Source organism: Etheostoma cragini, chromosome 10 (assembly GCF_013103735.1).
Source record: "Etheostoma cragini isolate CJK2018 chromosome 10, CSU_Ecrag_1.0, whole genome shotgun sequence".
In the NCBI taxonomy this organism is placed as follows: domain Eukaryota; kingdom Metazoa; phylum Chordata; class Actinopteri; order Perciformes; family Percidae; genus Etheostoma; species Etheostoma cragini.
In genome coordinates, this window is record NC_048416.1 from 12,875,224 (window position 1) to 12,902,122 (window position 26,899).

Here is a 26,899-nt window from a genome sequence, read left to right on the forward strand (position 1 = left end):
TGGCCTTCACCTTTACGTAACCCCTCTTGGACTTCAAAGTGAGATTAAGAAAAGCTACCACATGATGCATGGCTGCAACTACCCAACCAAACTAGGTGCTGAGCTCCTAAAGACGTGTTGCTGTTGTTAAACCTTATATTATTTCTCTATTGAGGGAAAAGTTAGCAAACATCAAACAAATGTCAGGGTTATGATCTACCAATTTTAAGACATTTTGAATCCTTGATGTCTATGCAACACAATTTAACTTGAATGCATGGATTCCCCTTCGCACTCACTCAGGTGCACACACAAATCTCACACATGAGCACCCTAATGCACATTCATTCACATTCAAGCTCACTGTTATGCAAAGGGGGGTACCGGCTGGGAGCGGGCCTGTAAACACATCACAGACTTTTTTGTCTCCTTGCAATTTAACTGTCTTGGTAAAACAAGTTAGGGATGCCAAGTTAACTCCTTACTATTCATTAATCAAAGTCCCATTGTCCATGTTGCATGAATGCTGGCATAATATATGGAATTGTGAAGGGTTGTTCAGGGCCTTTATGGACTATAAAGCTGCTGTCTCTCACCATGGCATTTCCTTGTATTCTGAGAAGTGCACTGTACTCTGAGAATTGAGGAACTGAATAGAAAGTGAAGTTTCCTGAGAGAAGTTTATTCTGGCACGGGAACACTAAAACATGCCCTGCTGCACAGACACAACAATAGCCAGATCTTGCGGGTCGTAACCCACTAATTACTGCAGAAACCAGAAGTGATGATGACTGCCTCTCAGCGTGGCCTGTGAAAGGGCTACCTGAGCCGGACTACGGAGCCCTAGGTGACATGGGCCTGGGTCGCTCCAGCACCTTGGATGAAAGGTCTGTGTTATGGGTCTACATCCCAGCACCTGGGCCATTTCAGCACCCTGGAGGGACTTCTGGTCTCTTGGCTTTCACCTATGGTTCAGGGAGGAGATGTGGACATCATTTCCCATGTCTGATAGCCATCTGCTCCCTCTCTCAGGTTCTCAATAGCATACTCTTCTTTGCCTGATCAAGGTCTTCTGCACCAATTACAGATCAGAGTCCTGCCCACTGTGATGATAAGCCTGAAATAGAGACTTCAGGTTGTCACTACAACTCCGGACAGCCAGCTTTCATGTACAATCTTATCTGGACAAACATGAAAAATAATGGCACACGTCAAGCCGTATCAAGGCCATTAAAACAAGTACTCTAAATGTTAAGAAAATACTATAGTTGACATATTCTGATTATTAATTGTGTTGAGTGTTGAAATACTTGAAATACTTTCTTTTTCAAAATGGCAAACATACCAGACACTCAGTCCCATAATAACATTTTAAAGTGGAGTAAAGTGGATATAACATCGATTTTTGGCCTTATCCCACCTGAAAACCCCTAAATTCGCCCTTGGGAAAACTGGGAGGATACCAGCGGATCAGCGAGCGGGTGCGCGCGTCTGCGCGTTCCTGGTAGACTGTGGAAGTTTCCCTGCAAGTTGAGAAAGGAAAACAGGACTGCAGCGAGTGGAGCGGCACAATTCACATGGATAAAGAAGATAGAGGAAACCAAAAACTTGGATTGACGCTGAAATTTATCGAAGTCTCCTGTACAGTTAAACCGGGAGCTTTTGTCGGTGTTTGTGGGGTTACGTCTCAGTTCCGTTAACGCAAGGTAAGTTAAAGAACTTAATTGGGTTGTCCTGATTCAGAAAAACTGAAAATGACTTGAACAAAGTTTTGTCAACTTTTAATTAAGGCATATCTTTTAATTTTGAGGTGAACCTAAAGTCCACAGGGATAAACTACCGGGTTATAAGAACCAGTTTTGTTAACTTGAACCAAAATGTCAACTAAATTAAGTCATCATAGCTGAGGTAGATTTGGACTCTTCCACCTTCATATGAGCTCTTGAACAACAAGATTTATCAAATGATTTTTCGCTTAGCAAGATACAGATCTCTAAATGATGGAGGGTGAGATCACCGGCGCTGGCTTTTTCAGCGCGCTCGTGCAGCTTGGCATTCACGCGCATCCCTAAAAAGTTTCCCATAAGTTGTGATTCATTGTGATTGCGAGAGAGGAGGACGAGCGGATGTGTTTTGGGCCAAATGCTGAGCCATGTCATGATTAAAGAGTTTTACTTGAACCAGACACCTGAAACCTCTGAATCATACTGGATCACTAATCCTGTTTACAACTTGCTTTGCTGGTTCAAGTAGCCTATGCGCAACCATGACTTTCAGATTTGATCCTCCCATAACGAGGAAAGCATATTTTAATTCATGATTTTTGAAGTTGCAGACCCTCTGTTTCTCATATCTGTGGTTAATCATGCATATCCTTGCCTGTAGGGTCTCCATGTAATCTAATTAGAAGGGAGAGGTGTGTGTGCATGCAGTGAGGTGAAACTGAACAGGATGGGACAAGCTGTTGAAACAGCCTACAGAGGAGGAGAGCTAATCTTACTCAGCTAGTACTTTTCCAAAAACGCCTTGAACTTCCACTTTAGGTTGAACCAGGGGTCACATTTTTAGCCCTAACTCTATCAGTCTATGTACCGGAGTCATGCAAACGAAAGGAGAAGTGAGGCTAGGTGACTAGCTCAGGTGAGCTCATCTTCCTCACTTACACTCGCTTGCTGTTCCAAAATTCCGGGATAACACTAAGATAAAATGTTATGTTCTCTTGTTATAGGCAGGAACTATTGATGGACCTTTGAACAAGAGCTCACTGCAAAGTGGAAAGGAGTCCCTGACTGTGTGGAGACTGCTCGCTCGCTATCTCCCCTTCCTCCGTCTTAAACCCAGACAGCCTCTATGCTCATCAACCTGACTGTGGCCATCAAGGAATCTCGTGCCTTTCATGGAACACAGCCTGCCCTTCCCGCCCCTGCCCCTGACTCTGTGGAAGTGACTGCCATGGAGCCGCGTCCAGCGGTGGTCGCTCCTCCGCCGCCTCCCCTGGCACCTCCACCACCTCCGCCTCCGCCTCCACCTCCTCCTCCGCCCCCACCTCCACCTGGGTCCTCATCGCCTTTTAGCCGGACGGACAGTGCCCGTCGGAGTCGGCTGAGGAAGCTGAACTGGGAGCGCATCCCCAAGGAGAAGGTTGAAGGGAGGAAGAGTGTGTGGAACGGGGCGGCCTCGGGCGAGGATGAGTTCCCCATAGACCTCCATTCTCTGGATGAGCTGTTTGGTCAGAGGGACAATAAGCCTCAGGACAGAACCAGCACCCTGAGACGGCGGTCCGCTCTGCTGCGCTGCAGATCCCCCCAGGACAGCTCAGAAGAGGTAAGCTCATGAGGATAGCGGTGATGTTTGTCAGCCTTGTTTAAAGATAGTGAGATATCTTGCACTTTCCTTCCACTCAATTGTCTCCTTCCCCTCTTTACAGATCTCCCTGTTGGACTCCAAACGCAGTATGAACATCGGAATATTTCTACGCCAGTTCAAGATGTAAGCTTCGTTCTTCTTAACTAGAGCATGAACAAGTTGTTGATTTATCAATAAGTGGATGAATGGAAAATGTGTCTCTTTTTTGCAACTCTTTTTAAATAATTGGTTCTTTTTTTAATTCATTTTTTTTAAGAAAAAGTGGCCAGACTTGCAGGTTCTGGCTACTCAAATGGGAGGATTTGCTGCTTTTTTAGGTTTTGTATCATTGTGAATTATTCAATGTGGGTTTGGGTTTGGGTAATTGGGAGACTAATCAATAATGAAAATGATCTGTTTGTGTCTGAACAACCAGCGGTTCAGACCAATCAACGTCCTCTGAGGAGCTAGTGGTAGCTATGGGCGTGATTTAGGAGGGTGTTCTGGGCGACTGTTTGTTCAAAACAACAATGGCGGCCCCTAAAGAGATCTGATGCGTCATGTTAACAATGTGTTGCACTTGAACCGTTTTTGGCCTTTTTGTCTACATTTGCAGGAGGTCACCATCCATCAAAACTGGAAGTAGTTTTAAGAGCAGGAAGCAGCAGGGCCCTAGGGAATAGTATTTCAGTGGTAGTTGAACTGAAGTGTGTGGCCATATGTCAGAGATGGGTAGGTGTCTGTGTGTGTCAGAAGTGTGAAGTCTCATCAGGAGAGAGGATGTCTGGTGTCGGGGAGGAGACACGAGTATATTGCAGGGGACAGGTGCAGGGGGGGTGCAAACTGAGCAGCAGGTCTGGGGTTCTTTTAGGAGGGTGGCCTGATAAAGCCAGAGGAGTCAGAGTTGACACCTGCTGAAGTCCTTAAAGAATTTCTAATGTATAAACCTACCCCCTACAGAGAGAGTCCCCGCTGGTGGCTTGTCACATACATCCATCCCCTTAAGCCTGTTTAGCATGCTTGCCTGGCTCAAACAAAACTGCCCTTCTTGAAATGAATAGGGCTGTTTTAATAATTGTTGAAGCATACAGCTTAATGTCTGAAACTTTCTCATTTAGAAAAAAATCATGACCTGTGCAACCTTTGCAGGTATATAATATAATCATACACAGACATGGAAAATAAGTGCTGAGTTGCTTTATTGTCATGCCGCCATGTGTGAATTGTTCCCGGAAACTCAACTGACGAGCGGTTCTTTTCTAAACCAGATTTGTCAAGACTTGTAGGGAAATCCATTATGCGAAACGAGCCTCCTGTGCACACAAACATTTGTCTTGTTGGGAGCTTATTTGCCTGCTGTTCTAAACACAGACAGAGCTACTGTTGAATTGTGGGTGTAGTTTAAACAAAATATGGTTTTGTATTGTCAGTGTCTGAGTAGTCACTTCAATATCTTTTCATCGTGTGATAGTTCTGTTTATAGATGATTGCTCTCAGAGTTTTGTTGTCAATAGAACTAGTCGGGACAGATAACACAGCACACAATGAGATTGTAAAACCATGTTTCCGTTCTCAAAGCGAGATAATATAATGATTATAAGAAGAAGAAAGATGATGTCTTGTATGTCTTTATAGGGAGACCCTAAACCATTTGTGTCTAAAATGTTGAGCTATGAATGAGGAGAGTAAGCCACACACAGAAGCATTTCATAATGGAGTATGAGCATGTGCTTGGGCTGTAAGATGAGGGGGAGGGGAGGGAGAGGTGGGGATAATGGAAAACTGCTGGACAGATGTGTCACTTAGAGAAAGTAAGTCAGAGGTCAAACAGCGAAGCAGTTCACTTTCTCTTCTTTCACCTTGACAACTCAAGGCCTTTCAGATATTTTCTCTGCACGTCTGCCTTCTATTTGCCAAGTGGATATGCCACTTTGTGTCGCCAGTGTGGCGTCGACCAACCCTCTTTCCCCAACACTTTCACTGATAAGATTGGGATAAGCCTGAACGTTGTGTGATTAAAGCAAAACAAATATAAGTTCTCTTCGTGGGGCGTCAGGCTGAAAAAAAACCATGTCTGTTGTCATCTTTCTGCAGGCCTGCTAAGGAGATAGTTGAGGACATCAAGCACGGTGCTGGGGGCCGTTACGGAGTAGAGAAGCTCACAGAGCTCTGCAAATTGCTGCCCGACAACGATGAGGTAAAGTGGCTTTTATTTGGCATACAAATACAACAGTGACAACCCCCCTCCCTCGCCTCTCCTTTTCTCTTACTCATCATCTGGCTCTGGTTAGGGTAATCAAACGTTTGCCAATGAACCCAGTCGTATGATGTGCTCTGTTTCCAGAGAAGAATCACGTTGAAAGATATTGACGCTGACTTGGATTGACTGTTAACGGCATGTTGATTTTTTTCAATCGAACCTGCTTCCCAGATTCGACTTAGCATGTGTTCTCTTTCAGGAGTCCCGCCTGAGGAGGTTCAGTGGAGAGCGGAGCTGGCTGGGAGAGCCTGATCTTTTCCTGCTGCTGTTGGTGGAAGTCCCCAGGTACTTTTGGTCATAGATCAGATAAAATGACTAGAAAAAAAAAACCTTGCACATTCCAACTTTTTGAAAATTCCCCCTTATCTTGTTTATTTTTTACGTGACACTTGCCCTTACTCACATGCTTCCCTTTGTGATGACATGCCCTTGTTTAACTGATGATTGATCAGGAGTGTCTTTTTGTCTCCACCGTCGGATACTCACCCCCTGACGGTTACTCACCCTCTTTCCTCTTCCATTAGTTTTCGGCTGCGTCTGGACGCCATGATCCTACAACAAGAGTTTGACCCTGCTGTGACCTCTCTCTGTGTGGCAGCCAGATGTCTGAGGGAGGCGGCCAGAGGTAAAGTTAACAGCAGGGAGCTTTGCACACCACCGCTATAAAGATCTAGGTCTCCTTTCAAGGCTCCTAGAATTGGTATAGAGTGGTAAAGTTTTTACCTAGAATGCAAATGTGATGAGGAATCAGAATAGCCTACTTATCTTTGAGATACAAGTTTTAGTTCTCCAGTCAGCTTGAGCGTCAGTTCTTCAAAGATGCTGACTCATATTAGGCCTTGACGTCTGCTGCATACACATCCATCCTTATTTATTCCTCAACCTTGAAGCACAGTAATGAATTTCCTGTCTTCTCTCCTAGAACTGCTGAGCTGTCCTGAATTACACTCCATCCTTCGCTTGGTGCTGAAAGCAGGAAACTATATGAACGCTGTGAGTGCGTCTTTATTTTATTTTATTTCTATTCTTTTCTTTAGCCCAACAAAACAGAGTCAGTCCTTTTATCTGTGTACACAATACACCTGTCTTTCGGGGTCTGGGTGTGTGTTCAGGGGCGTCGCTCTGACCGTGCACCTGGGTTTTGTATCATTGTTTGTTTAAAGTTGTCACATGTGTGTGTGTGTGTGTGTATGTGTTATTGTAACCTTGCGTGTGGCCTCTTAGGGTGGATATGCAGGGAATGCTGCTGGTTTCCGAATTTCGTCGCTGCTCAAACTGGCTGACACCAAAGCCAACAAGCCGGGCATGAATCTGCTGCATTTTGTAGCTATGGTAAGATCTGAAAAGAAAACATCCTTTAAAACCCAGTTAGAGTAAACACAGCAAGTAAGAGAACACAGCAATGTATGTGCCGGTCATCTAATGTTTTTCTTTTCATTTGAACACTATTCATAATGCAGAGGATGTATGTTGGGTAAAAGTATTTGTAAAAACATTTGTAACATTTAGGGAAAATTACATTTAGCACACTTTATGCGAGAAACAATCATTTCTGACTACAAAGTTTTTGGAAAAAAAAGTATCCTCTCAAGTTCAACTGCTCCACCAAGCATATGATTTTGTCAACATTTGCAAATGACATGCTGCTTCTTTTGAAACAATAGCTGGATAATCATTTGTGCTTGTCTCCACAGGAAGCTGTGAAAAAGGACCAGAGTTTACTGTCATTTCCCAGCCAAATAGGCCATGTTGGCTCCGCCTCCAGGTCCGTCTCTTTCCAAAACTAAGGTCCTAAAGGGACTGTGTCTGAGGGAATATACGAGCCCTGTTTAATAACCTCAGTACACCCCAACAGGCTGCTAAACAAAAATCATGTAAATCTATTGCATTGTTTAATCAGAACATGGCGCCCAGCTGTTAGCTATAGCTAGCTGCTTGAGAAAAGGGGGTCATGACAACAGAGATAATCCAGGTGGATATTTAAGCTCTGCAGGAGGGTTTTTCTGCGAGGTGCTAAGGAATTGATGGAGTCCATTTTACAATACATTTGACAACTTTGTGTCATTTGCATTCATTTATTACCTATTTTTGGTTATGAGACCCTTTTCAAGAAATATTGCACAGATTTTTCTGTACAGTTCCTATTATAATTGTATATTTGTATGTGTCCTCTCCTCTGCAGGTTGAGTGAGGAGTCTGTGCTGGAAGACTTATCCAAGTTAAAGAGCAGAGTGGTGGCACTCAAGGCAAACATCCATAATGAGGCAGAGATTCAGCAGCATACACAACCTTTCCTAGAGGTATACAACTTATCTGGAATATATTTAATTGTTGTCTAATATCTTGTTTCAAAAGATGACTGTGTGTACACTTCGCCTGTGTGCAGGTGGCTGAGGAGCGTCTGAAGGAGGCAGAGGATGAGGTGGAGGGCATGCGGATGTCTAGTCAGGCTCTGGTGGAGTTCTTCTGTGAAGATGACGGCACCTTCAAACTAGAGGAGGCTTGCAGGGTCTTCCATTCGTTTTGCCTCCGCTTCCAAAGAGCTGTCCAGGTTTGATTTCTAAAAGTGGATGGCAAATATATTAAACAATTTGTTTATTGGTTATCAGTTTGCAAATCAAATGCAATTGTACACTGTATAACAGCAAACATTTTTCACTGAGGGAAATATTTGTTGATTAAAACATGTACATTATCAAAAAAAATAGTTTAAATTCAACTCAGCACTAAGCGTCACTAATGAATGATTCTTTCCCTTTTCTACAGGAGAATGCAGAGCGGGAGCTGAAGGAGCAGAAACGTCTGGAGCGTCAGCGTGAGATGGGGGAAAAGCGTCGCTCTCTGGCGGTTTGTACAGGGCTAGACCTGGGCCTCAGCCTCGCCAGAGAGTCTCAGAGTCAAGAGAACCCAGATGAGCTCGAGAAACTGCTGGAGAAGAACTTGAGCTACACTTGGAATCGACGAAGCTTAAGAGCTTCCGAGTCTCGCCGGCATTCCCATTACTTCCACAACGACACCCATCTCCACAACACATCCGTGTTTAAACACTACCCTGAGCTGGGCAGCAGTCCCACCTCCACCAGTTACCACTCCAACAGCTCTTCTGACCATGAGACCACTGCTGTGCTTTGTAGCTCCCCAGAGACCGACGGCACATGTTCTCCTATTGACCAAGAACCTGTTCTGGGTGGACGGAGCAGGTCTCAGTATAGCCGAGCAGCTAACCGGAGCCGGGAAGCAGTTCAGGACTCGCACATTGCCATATTCAGTCACTCTCAGCATGGACATGGCTTCCCAGTCAAGCAGAAAGGGCCTGAGAGCAATTCCTATGTGCCGCACAGCCAGTTGAAAACAACGGGACTAGAAAGACCAAAAGAGATTTTACATGAACACATGATTTCGATGACCACTGAATCTTCACCCGATTCCTGCACAAACTCTGTTGCTATGCCCACCGATAAAACTGCCCTTGGTGTTAAAAACCAGACCCCCACTCACAGGCACAGGTTTGGCCTGCCAGTGACAGACAATACTCGGCCTGTTCAGAGTAGATCTAACAGCTCTCGTGTTGATGAGTCTGTATCTCACTCTCTTCAAACAAGTGGAATACTTTCTCACAGTAATAACAGGACTGGGTCATTAAGCTACCAGAGATCTGAGAGCCAATCACAATCATCTGTAAATGCTACAGAGAGTGTCCTGTCACAACCACAGGTGAGTGAGACGCGCACCGTAACAACAAGTGGTGTGGTGCCGTCGCCTGATGAGGCCTTAACAAAGCACACTAACACAGAAGTGGCGTCCACACCTGCGGAGAAGAACTGGATGCCCTCCAGTCTACCAGAATTCAGCCAATCACAGCGAGAGGAGTACTCCGATTTGCCAAGTTCTGAGAGGGAGAAGCCAAGGCCTTACTCCCGTGTTGGTGAAACACTTGAGTGCCACACTCTGGTGAAAGGCCTCCGATCCTATGATGCCTTGTCATCCCCAACCTCCCCGCTCCCCCGACCCGCACCGAGCCTCTGCTCCAAGTGGAGGAAAGAAAGGGAGGGCGACCTCCGAGCTGGGACAACTCCAATGTCTCCTATATCAAAGGAGGAGAGTCGAACCATGAAGATCCCTGTGCGTAGTGGAATAGGGGCCAAAAGGGGACTTGTGTCACGTGCCGGACCTTCAAATTCCACGGGCATTCCCAGGGTGCGCTCCAAAACGGAGCCTTCAAATGGAGCCCCAACCCCTGCTAACACACCCACTCCCAGCCGGCTGTCTAGTATTCGCAGCACATCCATGCGTTCTTCTCCTATCACACAGCCTGCAGCTGTTCAGACAGAGGTGAAACGCAGTAAAAGTACACGGGAGAGGACTGGAAGTGAGCCACAGACTCCAGGGAAGCCTGCTTTAACCCGCAGGACCTCAGACAGATCCTTACCAGAGAAGATCTCAGGCATCACCCAGCCAGCCTTTGTCAGAGGAACTCCTCTCCGTGTGTCAAAACGACTCGCCCCGAACTCAGAGACTCAGGTGCCCCCCCTGCCTCGCACTGCCGACAGCCCGTCCTCCGCCACCGCCAAGACCATACGCACAGCTGTCATTTCTGCTGCCCGAAATAAAGCTGCCAAAACAACAAGCACAAGCAACTCTGAGGTTAGCTCTAAAGCTCCTACAGCTTCACGGATACCTGGTCCCAAAATTCCCCGGGCCACTGCAGCTCCGCCAATGTGGAAGTGAGGGGAGTGATGTAGTGCTTGCACTTTCACACTTTTCATGCCTTTTTATGGATTTTAGTCTAATGTCAACAGTGTGGGTATTACTTGAGAGTGTGAGTCATCAGTCAGATGTCATCAGTCAGCTCAAGGTCAACTTTTATGAAATTTGTATGTAGTTCTGAGAGCTTAGGTTCTACATATGTGAGAGGGAGCTGCACTGGGAGGATTGGGGAGACGTTTTCTTATGTGCTTCACCCAATAGCAGAATAAATCCTACCTCTTTGTACACCCATTTGTGTCCTTTGCAGGCAATAGGACACCAGAAGACCACGCATCTTACTACTACTATTCATAAATAGTACAGCAGTAAAAAAACGTCTGTAGAACACAACCAAGTGACTTGTCTTAGTCTGTGCCAAGTGTGCTTTGAAAAGATGTTTTATTTGGAAAACTGTTTCAATCTCTCAAGCATTGAAAAAAAATTCCATTTTCCAAATGTTTTCCACACTTGGCTGTCTTACAGTCCGAACTGAACTCGGTACAATATTGAACTGTTTATCCTCTTGTCGAGAGGCCTCATTGTTCTGATGCACTTTACAAACTGAAGAAGAGGCCGCAAGGAGATGATTACTGTAACTTGTTTTGTCGTTTTTATTTTGTATCAAAAGATTCTATAACTTTATTGAATAGCATTGGTTGTTATTCACTGTATAATGTGGATTTATAAATAAAAAAAAGACGGGATGAACAAAGATTTTCTGAATAGTAGTTTCTGTCTCTGAGAAAGGTAAATTAAAAAAGTATGTTTTTTGTTGATATATATTTACATTTGTTTTTCAGTCTATATTCAGAGGAGCACTTGCTTTGAGACCATTCCTTTTCATGGTCCCCACTCTTCCTTATTAACTGCTGCTCTTGCATCTTGCTGTCCTCTGTCTTCTTGTCCCCCTCAATTTTCTCTCTCCCTCTTGTCTGAACTTCCTCTTGCTGCATCTCTTGACACAGTCACCCCCATCTCTGTCAGTGGCTGTTGTCATGGAAATGCTACAGACGTCCCGGGGAATCTCCTGGCAGAATAGTGGGGTGCAAGGGTTGGGGTGGAGGGTGACTGTGGGTGTAGGGTCCCAGTGGGAGTTCTCTCTTTATAGGCTGCAGTGACGCCAGAACCTCTTGGGAAAGGCAATAAACCGGTGCCTCTTTGTGTTCTCGAGTGTCCGATTGTCGGTCAGTGCTGGCCTCTTAACCTGACTCAGTGTATAGAGTTGACATCATCGACGAGTCTCCAGGGGTGCAGGACAGAGTTGTCTAAAGTAGTGCCTCTTTTAGCTGCCTACTTGTATTCTGCATTGATCTGAAAGCACTGGCTTAGTGAGAATAATTACTTGTCTAAAGTTGAATAAGTGGTAAATGGGCTTTAAGATCAGTGCTGACCCTTTGAGAAGATAAGGACCAGGATACAGGATTGTTTTACAGCCTTTAAATGTGGGGTATGTATGCATACAGAGACACACTGGCATTTAATGGCGAGAATGTGGCAAGTTCAAGAGAAAGGATCAAATCAGAGCATTCAGACTTATTCTGAATTGTTGACAGACTGGTCAAATTCAGGAACAGCCTCCCTCACTAGCTTCTCTGCATTGCCTTATAAAATGCTGATCCTAGTTGTCACAAGCCATAATAACATCCAAACCAACCAACCAAGCTACCCTGTTTGACTGGAGAGAAGAGATCTGCCTTTGTTCAGGTGGAGAAATAATGACTACCTCATACTCTCTAGGATGAATCTCATGAGTCTTAAGCAAGGTCACCATTAAAATGCTTTGACTTGCCTATTTAGTTATAATAAGCAGCTACTAATAAATAAATCGATGGTCAATTAACATTCATCATATGAAATATGAACCAAAGTTACAGCTACTCAAGAGTGTAATATAATTAACATAAGCTCCACTTCGACCAGCTACAACTTTAAAAGGCTGTTTACATGTTAATGTATCAGTTAATCAAAAACAACACATGAAGGAGGCCATCGCATGTAGGCCTACTTTAGTTTCGTTTCTAATTATATCTTTTCTGATAGATACAACAATGTCTCGTATCTGTGTACAATGAGAAATAAAGTATCTTATTTGTCTACGTGTAGGCTAATAGACTATTGCTACGCTAAAATATTGCAACTTTAAATGAAAGCTCTCAATAATAAAACATGTCCTGTTATTCTCACACTAAGCAATGTTTTGTCAGCACACTCGTAGACAAATCTTAAAGTTGAATTTTGTATCACACATTAACTTCGAGTAGCCTACTTTGTTCTGGTCTGCAGTGCACAGACAGTTGTCAACACAGAATACACAGGGAAGCAAAACAGCTTAACACATGGATGTACATCGCCATCTAGTGTCACGGAAAATACTGTGGCCAAATAAAACTACAACTACCAGTTTGCATTATTTCCGTACGTCGATTTTAACGTATTGGACAGCTCCCCGGATGCGGCTGTGATTGACTATACCAGGCAAAAAGAGATCGAAAGAGTGGCGGTAAGTCACAAAATCCTTTAAATTTCACTGTTACAGCAAATAACTACTTCTGAGACATACATTAGAATGAGATAGATTTTTTCGAGTAACCTGTGGGAGGTTATTGGGCTAGGAACAGACCTTTTTGAGAAGTGGCGTGCCATTAAACTTTCAACTTGTTTGCTAACTAGCTAGCTTGTTAGCCACTAAACGCGCTAGTTCCTTAGCTTGATGCTAGCCACCGGGGGAACGCCTAGTATCATAAGTGAACAGTGCGAAATCAACACCGGGAAACTAGCGTTTCACTATAGATTCCCTAGCTGTTCTTTGTTCGAAGACAATGGTTAACTTGCCCCTGTAAACTTTCCAGACAATGTTTATTTGTGGACGGCTGAAAGTGGAGCTAACCTATGTGACGTTAATTACGTCGATGAGCTAACCTTGGCGGCGGTTAGCTTGTCTGCTAATTGGGTGATAAGTTGTTTCTGTAGAAGCTGCTATCTCATAGTTACTGGCCCGCACTCATCCCTTTATCACTGGTGCTGAAAAGCTTATATTAGTCCCGCCGAGCATGAGTTTTGCATTTATAAGTTACCCAGGTGACATTTTTTTTCTTCCTGTTGTCAGGTGCTGCAGCCCCAGTGGTCGTAGGCAGGATGCAGACCATAAAGTGTGTGGTGGTGGGTGACGGGGCAGTCGGTAAAACCTGCCTGCTCATCTCTTATACCACCAATGCCTTCCCCGAAGAGTACATTCCAACAGTGTTTGACAACTACAGCGCTCAGATGAGCGTAGATGGCCGCACTGTCAGCCTCAACTTGTGGGACACAGCAGGCCAGGAGGAGTATGACCGCCTGCGCACGCTTTCCTATCCCCAGACCAATGTTTTCATCATCTGCTTTTCCATTGGCAGCCCCTCCTCCCATGCCAATGTTAGGCACAAGTGGCACCCCGAGGTGTCTCATCACTGCCCCAACGTGCCCATCCTGCTGGTGGGCACCAAGAGGGACCTGAGGGGTGATGCAGAAACAGTGAAGAAGCTGAAGGAGCAGGGTCTGGCTCCTACTACCCAGCAGCAGGGAAACGCCCTGGCCAAGCAGATTGGGGCTGTTAAATACATGGAGTGTTCTGCTCTCCTGCAGGATGGTGTCAGGGGGGTGTTTGAGGAAGCTGTGAAGGCAGTGTTGTATCCAGTCACGAAAAAGAGCGCCAAGAAGTGTGTGCTGTTGTAATAAATGGTTCCCAGATTTGGACTGTGGAGAGGGATGATGGAGATCCATAGATGCAAAGGAAGGCTGAGGAACAAACGTTGCCATCTGACTGCCACCATACCACCACTGGCAGTTTAGACTTTGTTTTCAGCTCCTCTATTACTCCTCTCTTCCTTATTCATCTCCTGGAGGATTTCACTCCGTTGCCATCATCACCAAAGTGACTATGCCAAAATGGGGGCAACAGACCAACTCCTATTTTCCTTGCATTTTAACTTTTGATATTTACACTTTTCTCCAATTTTACATCTGTTCTAGATTTATAGCTTCTCTGCTTTGCCTTATAAAAACTGATCATGGTTGTCACAAGCCATAATAACATCCAAACCAACCAACCAAGCTACCCTGTTTGACTGGAGAGAAGAGATCTGCCTTTGTTCAGGTGGAGAAATAATGACTACCTCATACTCTCACCTAGGTTGCATCTCATGAGTCTCAAGCAACGTCATCAAAATGCTTTGACTCGCCTATTTAGATTTAATAAACAGCTAAGTAGAGGGTGAACAAATTTTGATTTCAAGCATCTTGAGTCCAGACATGAGGTCGTGACTCCCGGACAAATGCCAGTACCCCTTAACCAAAATGCACAGAATAGAGGTTAAACTCTTGAGCTGCAGTTTCCCTTGTGCTCAGTCTGGCATGTTAGAGCTGTTTGGCAAGCGGCCTTGCCAGCCTCTTGCACTGCTCGGTCACTGCCACACATGGATGAAGAGCCAGTAGGCCTTTGAAGATAAGCCTGACCCATTCAAAGCAGCCGACCATTTGCGCTCTTCAGTAATAGAGGAGTAGGTGTCATAAGGCCTCCGCCAAATTAACCCACACTGGTCCAGGAATTCTCAAGCTGGCACAGCTCTTCTGTCTATGTCTTAACTATTGAGGCTCACACCGAGTGCCATTAAAACATGCCTAAGAATTACTTTTTGACAGGATGGGAGTAAAAGACTGTGTTTTATCTAATTATGTTGAATTTACTCTGTAAATGATTTTTTTGTCCTCAAATGTTTTTAACCTACGAGTGCGGTTATGGCCAAAGTTGAATATATTTTTTGTAATAGCTAATGTTTATTTGATCAGTAAGATGTTTTTGTGTAATAGTTAAAACTCATATTTGATAAACCAGATCTCCATGTCATTTCCATTTGCTCCGTTTGTCATTTACATTATTGCTTTACATGTAAGATCAACCGACTATGACCACTGCCTAATTGATTCAGTCTAGCATATAATACAATAATAGGTTTTAACCAGCTTATTCTAGGCTGTATACACCTCCTGTTCCTATATGTTTCTGGTTAGTGAAAACATTTCATCTTGGAAAAGCACCGGGTGATATCTGCCTTAATTTTTCTACCATGTACAAGCAGTATATCTACAATATGTTTGGAGCCTATTATTTGGTCAGGGGCCTTATCTAAACCAAAGGCCAGCAGTGCTCCTTTGTCAGAGCTCCTCATTATATTGATGCAAGTGCCATGAGACCTTTCTAATGCTGGTCCATCCATCTCTGGGTTTCCTTTTTGTAATTTTTTAAGAAGCTTTCTGCCTTTGTTCCTGCCAGTAAACACTCTTCTTACAGCCCCCTTTGTAAGACACAGGTGTTAAACTGACGTCTTGTGCGACAAGTCTGTGTGCATTTGTGAAATGGAGCATAGTGCTCGTGGCCCGTAGCTCTGAACAGATTGTGGTTTACATCCCTGCATTGCATGGTGCAGTGAGGGCAAGGCACTAGCACAACTTGCACATACGGTTAGCAAGAGCTGCGTTGGTGGATCGAGCCTTGTCACATCTGAAGACTTTTATACATTTTTATAAAATATTTTAGTAATGACTGATCGCTCATTTGTGCTTTCAGCTGCCAGTAATAACGGCAGCCCTTTTACTATGGTAATTATTCATTTACTCACTGAAGCGGGTTATATTATGTCAACCTAGATCCTGGCCTGTGTAAAGTCTAGAATAACCGAAGCGCAACACGAGCAGGAGACTTTGTTTAACAACAGCAATGCGGTTTGAGATCTGCCAAAGGATGTGTGACAATTTCCCAGATCGGTGTGTGGAGGGTTGAATGTAAGTGCACAATATGTCAAACTGCCGTGAGCTTGTTTTTTGCCATGTCCTGATTTCACTCAGATAATGCTGTTGAAGTGGAACATACACCTGTGGGGCTCTCTGACTGTGTCCCGGAGCTGTATGCTGCCGTGTGCGTGGTACTACGCTTTTACACTGGGAACTTGATTTGTAGAAATCTGTTTGTAATTGTTTTATATATAACAAAAGCATATTTGTATAAATGAACTAACAGTGAGATGATTTTAAATTATGCCAAATAAAATGGTTAAAACCAGACAGTGTTTCTGTTTCGGTGACTTATTAAAAGACTAGATATAAGCACAATCAGCACATTACTGAACAGCTGTTGGGTAGCAATGGAAGAACAGTCACGCTGAGAGCTGAGTCACACATTTACTCACAGCTACTTTTATTTTCAGCTCAGGAAACCACACCATGCTCCTGGATCATACATATTTTACACTTCATTTTCTTTCATGTGAAATGCCATTTCAGTTACCATGTCCGAACACTAGATGGACACAGCCCTCTAGCTCAGCTCCATATTACCCAGAATGAAAACCATTCTTTAAAGCCTGTTTTTTTCTTCTTTTCTGTACATTTGGAGTTAATGGTCTATACCCATCCAGTTTTCAGGGCCATCATTCAACTCTGCAGACACCCACAAGTTCAGTCAGTTGCAGGAGCTTAAAAAGCCAGCACGCTGCTCACTCTGAAAAATTTCCTTGACCTTTATGGGTGGTGGCGCTGACAAATGACAGATGTGTTGAACTCCACCAAAGGCTCATTACAACATCACTGCAGCAGCAACATTTCAAGTCCATTTCCTCTGGGGGGTTGTCTAAACGTTTTACAACCAAAACACTGCTGAATTTATGTTTACAGCCTGTAAAAGTTTTGTCACTTAGAGATTGATGTATTGTTTCAGTGAACTCAGCCAAGTTTGAGTTATAAAAACGTTCAGGAGAAGTTAGTAGTGAGATGAGCGACAATTGTTGCTTTCTGCGTTAACTAAATCAGGCGGACTAATGAGACTGGTTGTTAAGGTGATCCATTTTCACATGACTGTACTGCGAAAGTAGTAGTTCAATCGTCTGAAATTAACTTCCTCCTTCCTTTTTGTGTATAGTAGCTAAATAACCCACAAGCCTCCTGCTTTGTACATTTGTAGTGTGCTTGATTTGATTGTTGATAAGTGTGGATTTTACAGTTTTTTAACAACTGGCCTAAAATGATCTGAAGCTTGATCCTAACTGGGACTTTTTCATACTTTAATGGCATGTACATGATAAAATACACGACACGTTACAGTTAGTTGGGATAAAGACATTAACGTAACAAACTCGCTATTAAAAGGCAGATAGAACAAGAAAGAAATGGCAAATGTACTTTTTACTTGCAGGATGTATATAGAGTACAACAATCAATTCATTTTTATTTGATTATGATTATAGACCAAAGGTAAATGAAGGCAGACTTCTCAGGTAGGACGTTCCTAGGCTGAAGGAAGGGGTTTTAACTGACTGCAGCTACCAGAAGGTTTGTTAACTTAACTATTTTTTATAATCAATCAATAATGTTGCTTAATTATTACACTGGTGAGACTCATGATCCGGCGACAGTTGCTCATAATGAATAATTGTGTGACAATAATAAAATGGTACAAACATTAATATTAACACTGCGGGAGCACACATTAAATTAGATTTAAGTCCATGAGTCTTTTGCCCTAGTGCATTCTGGGAGGTTTCCCTACACAAAAACCTCATATAAATGCTGATCATAGGGTTTTAGTTTCTACTCTTGTTTGCCTTTATGTTATTAGGAAGGCAGAGTTGAAGATAACGTCGTCCAAGGTAAACAAATCAAACAGGTCCCAGTGCTCCACATTTATCTGTTCGTGATAGACACCAAACTGAACGGGCATTTGTTTACGCTGTGTGTGATGTGTATGTAGATGTTTTTCATGCTGCATAGTCACACGGCGAACCTTGTGTTTGAACGTATCAGAAGGTGAGATTTTCTCTGTGCTCCATCTCGGTCTGGCTGAAAGAAATGTTCAGCCGAGGGTAAGACAACCAGCAGTTGTGCTTTCTGTGAGTCATCAGTGTGGAGAGAGTGGGAGTGTGGGCCTCCGCTGGGACCCTGATCTCAGCTCTGTCTTTCTATCTATCGCTCCTCAATCTCCCTGGTTCCTTTCCTCCCTCTCACTGTCCGTTTGATGATGCGCTGGGTAAAGCCAAAAGGCCGGGCAGCTCTCTGCTCTATTCAGCCGAGGAGCTGGTGAGATTCCTCTTCTTCTCCTTGTCTTAAGATGAAAAAGCAAAAAAGCCTTGATCTAATAGATGGCCTGCAGCTAGACCGAGAATGAGAAAGCTGCGGTTCTGCATTCAAGTGTTCCAGCTGTAGGAGAGGGAAAATGAGATTGCAAAAGGACACAGAGGGGAGTGAAGGCTGTTAGCTGTGTTCCAAACAAAATAGGACTAGTGGCAGAGGTGAATGAGTGAGTGCTGTGACAGTAATGGAAAGACAGCATGGGCATACATTATGATTCAGTGACAAAGATTTTGGAGTTGAAATGTAAATTTTACAGTATACTTTAGCCAGCTAAGCTAAGCTAACCAGCTAAGCTAAGTTAACCAGCTGCCGGCTTTAGCTTCATACGGAATGCACAGAGTGATTCCAGCTTCTCATCTAACTCTCAGCAAGAAAGTGGATTGGCATAATTACCAAAATGTCAAACTGGTTCTTTAATTACTTAGTTTATTTGAATGTTGAGCGGAACCAGGCCTAATGACAAAGACTTTTAGGCGCTGAGCTAATGTGAGCGTGTAAAGAGAGATGCAAACAGAGGAGCAGGACAGAGAGAACCCAAATAACAGACACCCGGATCTTCTACAGTAATTATGTTGGTTTGCAGCTCGGAGGTGGGAAACCGCTGCCTGACAATCACTAAAGTTAACAGCGTTGGGAACAGAAAGTCCTCAAGTGCCCTCTTCACATCCATGTTGCTCAAACAGCAGGCTGATTAGGTGTTCCGTGTTATGTGGCCATTGTTGATGCGCAGTCCCAGGCTGTCCGCGTGCTGTCATTCACTGATGTCTGTATCAACACAGTGGCGAGAGGCCATTTGGCACGGGGTGGCAGAGCAAGCAAACTCTGACACTTTTCAGAAGCACGATCACACCACCGTGGGGCGTGGGTGATGATGTGAGAAAAAGGAAGTGGCGAAAAAAAAGAGAGATCTTTGTGGGACAAGCCGTGGTTAGATGTGAGTGAAAGCAATCAATGAGCTGAGTTTGAGTTTAGTGGTTCTTCATTAAAATTGGACTGGAGACATGGCAGACCACACACGGAGAGCCTTTTGCCCTTCCCAATTACCAGCTACAACTTTGCTTTTAATGCTCTGTCTGAGCTGTCATAACTCTAGACTCAATGACTCAAGACAACATGAAACCAAACACTGTTAAGTCTAAACAAGCCACATTTCCACCAGTCCCTCTCACTTTCCTTTCGTCCTTTCTCTGCCGTTGTTTTGCTTTCTGATGTGCGTCAGTGTCAGCTATCCCCGGGATCTGTCAGCAAGAGAGCGGAACCTTTTCACAAACTTGTCAGTTCACGCGGCGAGCAAAAGGTCACACAGCAATTTAGGCCGGTACTGAACCGACACCGAATGCTTGCCAACTCGAAAAACATCTGCAAACCCTCAGCCAGATGAGCGTGCAGCCCGAAAGAACTGATGAAGCAATCAGACAGTCTTCCTGTCTGGAGTGGTTCATTGCAGCAACACACATTTCAGGAATTAAGACAACGGTCCTTCTGCCCACTAAAATCCCAAGGTATACCATATCTTAACATGATCTGTGATTACACTTCTGTTGGTCAGTTTTGGAACAACGTTGCATCCAAAATATCTGCCTTGATTAATGATACTGTACCGGTTACTGTGTTTTGATTCTGAATGATTTGGCAGCCCTTCAGCTCTCTTAAATTCAAAAACGTGCTGTATTTGCCGGACTTACAGCTGCACAGAAAATGATTCCAACACTTTAGAAACCATCTCACGACTTCTTTATTTGTACATGAACACTTTCCTTTTTGGATGTTATACACATATGGAGCTCTCTATGGCTCGCATAAACGGAATGAGAATGAGACTCTTGGCTCAACTTTGCTAAGTCCTTGAAGTCTTGTTGTAGACTTGTGTTTTTCCCCCCTTGCTTCTGTCTGTGCATGTGTTTGGTCCTGTGTGTCTTATGTCCGTCTCTCTGTCAATGTTTTCTGTTTTTTTGTTTGTGTGTGTCTGTTTTTGTGTGTCTTGTTGGTGAGCTGCGAGATCCATTCCTGCCGTTATGTTTTTGTTGGGTCTCCCCCTCCCCATCTTCCCTCTCTGTGTTTTTTTTGGGTCCTGGGACACGTTCCTATGTTCCAGGGTATTGTTTGTTAATTGTTTAAATAAAAGAAAAATATTTCATCACAAAAAAAAAGACAAAGAGTTGCTGGTTTTGGGACTGTGGCCTCTGTCTGTGTCGAGGCAGAACATCCTGTGCTGCCTTGGTTACCGCTCTCCTGCAGCGCTGTGTCTGCTTTGATCTCATCCGTCTCGTCTTTGAGGAGCAGGTTTCACCCTTCTGCTCACATCGAAGTAGATTGTGTCGTTTAACCAGGTGGAAAATGCTCGCTAGAGGAGAATGGAGCTATTTTGCGTTCTATACTGTATAGCTGGGCTTGTTTTTTTTTTCTCTCCCCGTGGTCAGAGGCAATCTCTTTTCCCTACGGATCTCTGCATTTTGAAATGCACATTTGTATCTCTTATTGGTTTAGTTTCATTTGTCAGCTGAGGGCTTTGATGTCACAGAGGATGACACTGGTATGGTACCTTCAGGTGCTGTATGAGCTGGAGCAAGGAGGGAAAGAGCCCTCCCCTTCCAAGAGTTAATCGTATTGTCTTTAGTCCCATGTGAAAAAAGAGGATTGGATTCTCTCTTTGTGCACGTGTGTTTGTGTGTGTGTGTGTGTGTGTGTGTTTGTTTGTGTCTAAAATGTTTATGGATTACTGAGAGGTCTCTGCATTTGAGCCTCTTTTGGACAGGGCACACACAGCTGCCAAAGAGGCTGTTGTACTTGGCTCGCAATGCATAAACCTCATTGCCTGCTCTCACTGCAGTTTGGAAGTTTTATTTCAACAAACGACAAAATGAAATAAGATCTGCTGATTTAAAAAGAGCTGTTTACCCTCAAGGAGTAATATCTGATGTTGATCTCATTGCGTTGATAAACTGCAGTTATTGCTTCAACTGTGACTATCATTAGTGTCTGCTTAAGCTGCAATTAGGAAGCCATTGAGGACTAATTCAGACAAAAGAAGAATGCAACTTTCAATGAGAAGGTTTTGTTCTCTCTCCCCTCCTTAAGTCTATCTCCCCCTGTTTTTATCGCTTTGTTTTGGTTTCTAATGGATCAGTGGAGAAATGTCCTTATGGTGCTCATTGTGCTTGTCTCTTGTCCTTATTTTAGCCTTCAAACCCAAAGGGTCCAGACATGAATGGTTGGATATTGTTTATCACTCTTGGTAGAAGGAGGATTCATTTTGTGAGAAGTTTGGGGCATGTGAACTATTGATGGGCCAGTACAGCTTACAGAAAGATCAGGAACTAACTTTGAACCTCAACTTTTGAGTCAACATTGAGTCCCCAAAGTGCTCAGGTACAAAATAGAAATGAATGTCTTCAGTTCCATGACAACTGGACAAAATCCATTAAAGATCTTGCGGTATGATTGAAAGCTGAGCAGGTATAAATGGAAGCTTAAGGTAAGAATGTTTCCTTCAGACTTTATTGAGAAAACATTTTTGAGCTGGTATGATGCCTGAACAATGACAGACTGACAGATGTGACTGAATTGCTAAAACAGTAAACCCCATTCTCTGAACCAAGTGCTCAGTTCCCATTCATCGAATCAATCACTCTTCCTGTCAAACTCTAAACACATTCTCACTTGCTAAAACACGTTTCACACTGGGATGTGAAGTGAAAGGTAAACACATCTGCAACACAGTTGTCATCATTCACACACAACTCTAAACTGTGCACACGTTTCTAAGGTGATCAAACTAATTGTAGATAGTATGAGCCAGTTCAGAGAACACAGGTGGCACAGGAGCATTGAATGTTGATGTCTGATTTTGTGGCGTCACAATATTTTTAGTGTACTGTCATGTGCTTCTCATTTTGTTTTCTTTGTTCTTTAGCCTTATGCAGTTGGACTGTACTGTATTGCTCTACAAGTGCCTAGTATGCAGAAGTTCAATATTGTAGTACTTGCACTACTTGCAATGTCCGCTACAAGATATTCACTTTACATGATGTGATATACTTTGGGATTTTATTGCAAAATATGTTTACTGTATTAAAGAAAAAGAGAGAATTCTGTCTACTACATGCCCTGGAATTTTTTAGGTAATGTCCAGTTGTTTAGTTTATGTTTTGTTATTTGACTGGCTGTGTGTATGATCTGAAAGCTTGCTTTGAAGAGTCAGGTGTTCTGTGAATGCGGCTTTTTGTTTTTTACAGTTGAGAGAAAATGGGTGAGGGTTTAAAGAAATACTGTATGTCTCAGCGATTGAGAAAAAATTAAAACACACTGAAAAAATTAAAAAGGTTTCCACATGCTTTGCATATTTAATGATTGGGCCAAATCACAGAAGGAACTGGGCCACAGTTATGCACACAAAAAAAAAGTGTGAGGGATGAGTTGAGGGTTTTTACAGCTTGAGGAAAAAATCTGCTCTGTAGTCATGTTATACAGCAGACAGTTCTGTATCGCTTGCCTGAAGGCAGCTGGGTGAATAGGCTGTAGTTGTAGTGGGTATTATCTTTTAATGTCATTTGGGATCACCTCACCACACCAATATTACTGATGCTGCGCATATGGGCACCAATGATGTTCTGGGTGGTTTTTATTCCCCACTGCAGAGCCCTGCTGTCCTGGGCCGTGCACAAACCATCGTCAATTTCTAATGTTTCAAGTCAGGATACTTTCTGTTCTTCTTCTTTAAAAAGTGACAAGACCTTTGCACGGTCATCTTTGTTTTCTCAAGTTTCCTTCAGACAGAGACAGCCCCGCAGATCCTGTATTTTATCAATGTTTTGAGAAGAATATTGTGTAAGTGTATCTAATGCACATAAGCACATAATACAAAAAAAGAGAAAAATATTCCACTTACATCTATACCAACGCATCCGGTGGTTTCATTAACATTACGTCCTGATGTATCTTCTTCTTCTTCCACCTATATCCCCCTACTGTGGCGTAGGCCGCCCACAAGGATTCTCCAGCCGTCTCGGCCCTGAGCAAGCTTCTCCAGTTGTGGACTGTCCTCTTGACACTGCTGCCCAGGTATCACCACCATCTGTTTCTGGGTTGACCTTTCTTCCTTTTCCCTTGTGGATTCCATGAAAGGGACTGTCTGGTGACATTGGAAGCCGGTTTGTGGAGGGTATGCCTTAACCATCTCCAGCGTCCCAATGCATGCTGTGAAAATATCTGCCTCATATCCTCAGTATCTGTTTTATCGGCACCCAAACACACAGCAGAAGCTAGAGTCTAATAACTTGAATACATGTACACATTATTTGATAAAATGCCCATCTGTTTGACTCAAAATACATCAACAGGAAATATCATGGAGTCCAACTTTTTCCCGTATCACAATCTTTGCAAAAAATTGGCTGAGATGCGCTCAACATGTGCGCCTTCGTGCTTTTTCTGTGTTGATGTTTTTATGTGTAGACAGTGCATGTTAGAGTGCTTTAATAGATGGTTTGCTTTTATAACATCTGACATACTGTGACTGACAGCTTTTTCTGTGACCATGGAAACAGGAAATTAGCCCGTTCACAGGCTACGGTAACCTGCAGGCTGACACTTAGACATTTGCATCCTGAAGAGCGTAACTGAGGAGAGGAGAGGAGGGGAGATGGATAAAAACTATATAGTAAAATAATATGTAGATAATACTTCACACGTTGACATCCGTATGCACATCCCACTTCCCCACCAGAAACAAGCTGTAGCATTACCCTCAAACAACCCTTAATTAAAATCACAGCTCCATTCCTGATTGAGCTTTTTCTGCTCTCCACTGAAGCCTACCACAGGTCTGGTTGGGCTTCAACGATGGCTTGGGAAGCACGCTGTGTGCAGTAATTGAAGCTTGCTCCCCCTGGGGCTCTGCACTAATCGCTAATAAAGTCTACCTCCTCCCATCACTGCCAGCACCGCATGGCAGAGTGTGTTTGACTCCTGCCTGCCTTCGCTCTCTGCTCCCATAATGAAGGTCAGGATGATTGTTTACACTGAATCTCACAGACACACACACACACACACAAACACACACAGAGTTAACTAAGACAACACAAGGCCTCACTAAAACAAAAGTATACACAGTGCAAAAGTACATATACTGTACACTATAATTACAAAATAGAATCAGCATGCATTCAACATTTGCTCAGACACAGACATGCTGTTTGTGCATGCATTCCTGCACACAAAAGTCCGCCACACATTTCCCCTTACAGTGTTCTGTGACGCCCTTTAGGGTTATTTTTTCCCCCCCACAGTGTTAATTTCACAGTTGAAGAAAGGGTACATCTATGTCTGCGTGACACAAAGCCCATTGGTAAATGAACAAGATTTGTACTGAATAAAACATCCAGTGAGAATCCCTAATGCCCACAGTGCTGAACTGAATGTAAGCTTGAGAAGTAAAAAGAGGATCAAGAAAGGAATCTATAGGACTGTTTAAATTTGTCTCATACCATTTAAGACATGGGCACTGTGACCTCTGCTGTAATGATATTTCACAGATATTTTACTGACTTTTGTTCTTTTTTGTGGTGAGATGGAAGGAAATTAGGTAAGAAAGGAAAGGAGGGACAACATGCCATGACATTGTCAGCCTCTTAACACGCTGGTTTTAATATTGTATATAATGTGTAACATTACAAGGACAATCTATCACCACACAAAACAGCACAGTCAAAATAAACAATATAGCAACAACTGCACCTGTCCTAAGACATCATCTTGTCACAGTGCACAGCCAAGCTGGAGGCTCTGTAAAGTCCCAACTTCTCTATATGTCCTGTGTTTCTCAACAACAATCAGATTTAGATCTGAAACCATACACTGTGTGTCATATAGTGCCTGGTTCGTGAGATGGTTCAGCCTGTTGAAGAAGCACTGACACCTAGAATCAAGGTTTTCAAAGTGAATAATCTAGCAAAAGTGACCACACCTTCAAGAGCAACCTTTCATTCCCATTTATAAAGTCTGCATCCTTTGATGAGGATGTACATTGACAATCTCTCAAGCCAAGGATTTATATTGGGCAGGGCATCTTTGATTCTGTTGTGAAAACGCACTTTAAACACTGAGGAGGAATTCATCATCTTCTGGTGTGATGTGATTAGTAGTTTCCTGGAAGGCAAACCTCGTAGGAGAAGTCAGGATCTTGTTTAATTTTTACCTCAGCTATCCGGCCGGATTCCCTGTAACTGAATCTTGAAATAAATTTGCTCTCCCAGAGTCTTACTTTTGTATATGATTGTAGACTTGTTGGCCTGTGTTAAACTGCAAATGTAAGTAGCTTAGTGTTTTTTTTTGTTATTTTTTCAAGCCAATCATGTCCTGGTCTTTGTCAGACTTCCAGTCACTGACAGAGATGTCTGTCATTAAATGCACAGCATTGCTTCTCTCCAATGCCAAAACAGATTTATGGTTCAACAGCCTACGCAGAGTCCACACATGCACAGACACGCAACCACATACACGCACGCACACTCAACATGCAGCCGCATAAACAAACATGCACACACCTCCCTATTAATCAACTCTGATGGAACACAATTAACATCCAATTTCACAAGCCTTTGTTTTTTTCTTCTGTGCATTTAAAAATAAATGATGAGCTCCAGCGGGAATTGATTTATGAAAACCAATATTTAATGTGGTGACATTGTCTGCTTGGGGTCAGGTATAAAGGACGAGAGAGCGCAGCTCTTAAATGTCGTTTTGAGCGAACAGCACTGACTGGATGCAAAATGAAGAGAGTGTAAAAATGAGGGCAAAATAACCTCTGTGGTTTTTATTAGGATGTGAGAGGTCTTTAGTTTGCTGGAGGCCTCAGGTGTTGGAGACACAGAAGATTCCAATCTTAAGGTTCCCGTCTGGCTCTTGATGACGCACCAATGGATAGCCAGCCTGTTCATTCCCCCTGCTAGTCTTCAATCAATAGCAGAAGCAGCAGGGGAGGGAGATGTATATTGGCTTTTCTCTCTGTTTCTCCCCTTTAAATCAGACTTACTATGCAGTGAAGGACAACCCCTTCATCCTTTATCTTGCTGGAAAGACAAGCCCAAGGAATACTTTAAGGCTAACACTGTGCCCTGCACTCTCCTGCTTGGCCGCCTCAGTGATAAAGTATGTTTTTGCAGCCTGCGGTGGGGTTATGTGTGTGTCAATATATTTGGCCACTTTGGTTAGATGTCTAGATAGACTGGTTTGATGGTGAAGGACGACGAGAGAGGAGAGGTTTAAAAGGCCCTTCTGGCTGTTGAAGTCTTGCTGATAGACCATGTGGTATGACCTTAATGTCCCTTTGACAGTTGGACAGTTGTTGATGTGTACTTAAATTTTTTTCTACTAACAGCACTGCCATGCCTCCTTGAGAAAATGAACCAAAAA

The 26,899-nt window shown here is 43.4% G+C and overlaps 2 protein-coding genes and 1 long non-coding RNA gene across 3 annotated transcripts; 2 read left to right on the forward strand and 1 right to left on the reverse strand.

Annotated features, from left to right (window-relative positions):
* Positions 1-1,422: 1,422 nt before the first annotated feature.
* fhdc2 (FH2 domain containing 2) lies at positions 1,423-10,717 on the forward strand. Its single transcript, XM_034883344.1, has 12 exons — positions 1,423-1,685; positions 2,708-3,303; positions 3,407-3,468; positions 5,419-5,521; positions 5,784-5,869; positions 6,109-6,209; positions 6,507-6,577; positions 6,809-6,916; positions 7,279-7,349; positions 7,767-7,884; positions 7,971-8,135; positions 8,351-10,717. Exons 2-12 carry the CDS (start codon positions 2,830-2,832, stop codon positions 10,310-10,312), a joined length of 3,321 nt encoding a protein of 1,106 aa, XP_034739235.1. The 5' UTR covers positions 1,423-1,685; positions 2,708-2,829; the 3' UTR covers positions 10,313-10,717.
* Positions 10,718-11,927: 1,210 nt separating this feature from the next.
* On the reverse strand, positions 11,928-14,905 carry LOC117951582. Its single transcript, XR_004658214.1, has 2 exons — positions 14,482-14,905; positions 11,928-12,053 (listed from the first exon to the last, which is right to left on the reverse strand). It is a non-coding gene; the product is annotated as an uncharacterized LOC117951582 (long non-coding RNA).
* On the forward strand, positions 12,752-16,426 carry rhogd (ras homolog gene family, member Gd). Its single transcript, XM_034883345.1, has 2 exons — positions 12,752-12,830; positions 13,437-16,426. Exon 2 carries the CDS (start codon positions 13,466-13,468, stop codon positions 14,039-14,041), a length of 576 nt encoding a protein of 191 aa, XP_034739236.1. The 5' UTR covers positions 12,752-12,830; positions 13,437-13,465; the 3' UTR covers positions 14,042-16,426.
* The last annotated feature ends 10,473 nt before the right edge of the window (positions 16,427-26,899 follow it).

Excerpts from the sequence above, each read along its gene's own strand:
- fhdc2 (XM_034883344.1), top strand. The coding sequence starts at position 2,830 with ATGCTCATCAACCTGACTGTGGCCATCAAGGAATCTCGTGCCTTTCAT. Across the intron at positions 5,870-6,108 it reads CTGTTGGTGGAAGTCCCCAG|TTTTCGGCTGCGTCTGGACG; the intron begins GTACTTTTGGTC and ends CTCTTCCATTAG. Across the intron at positions 6,578-6,808 it reads CAGGAAACTATATGAACGCT|GGTGGATATGCAGGGAATGC; the intron begins GTGAGTGCGTCT and ends GTGGCCTCTTAG.
- rhogd (XM_034883345.1), top strand. The coding sequence starts at position 13,466 with ATGCAGACCATAAAGTGTGTGGTGGTGGGTGACGGGGCAGTCGGTAAA.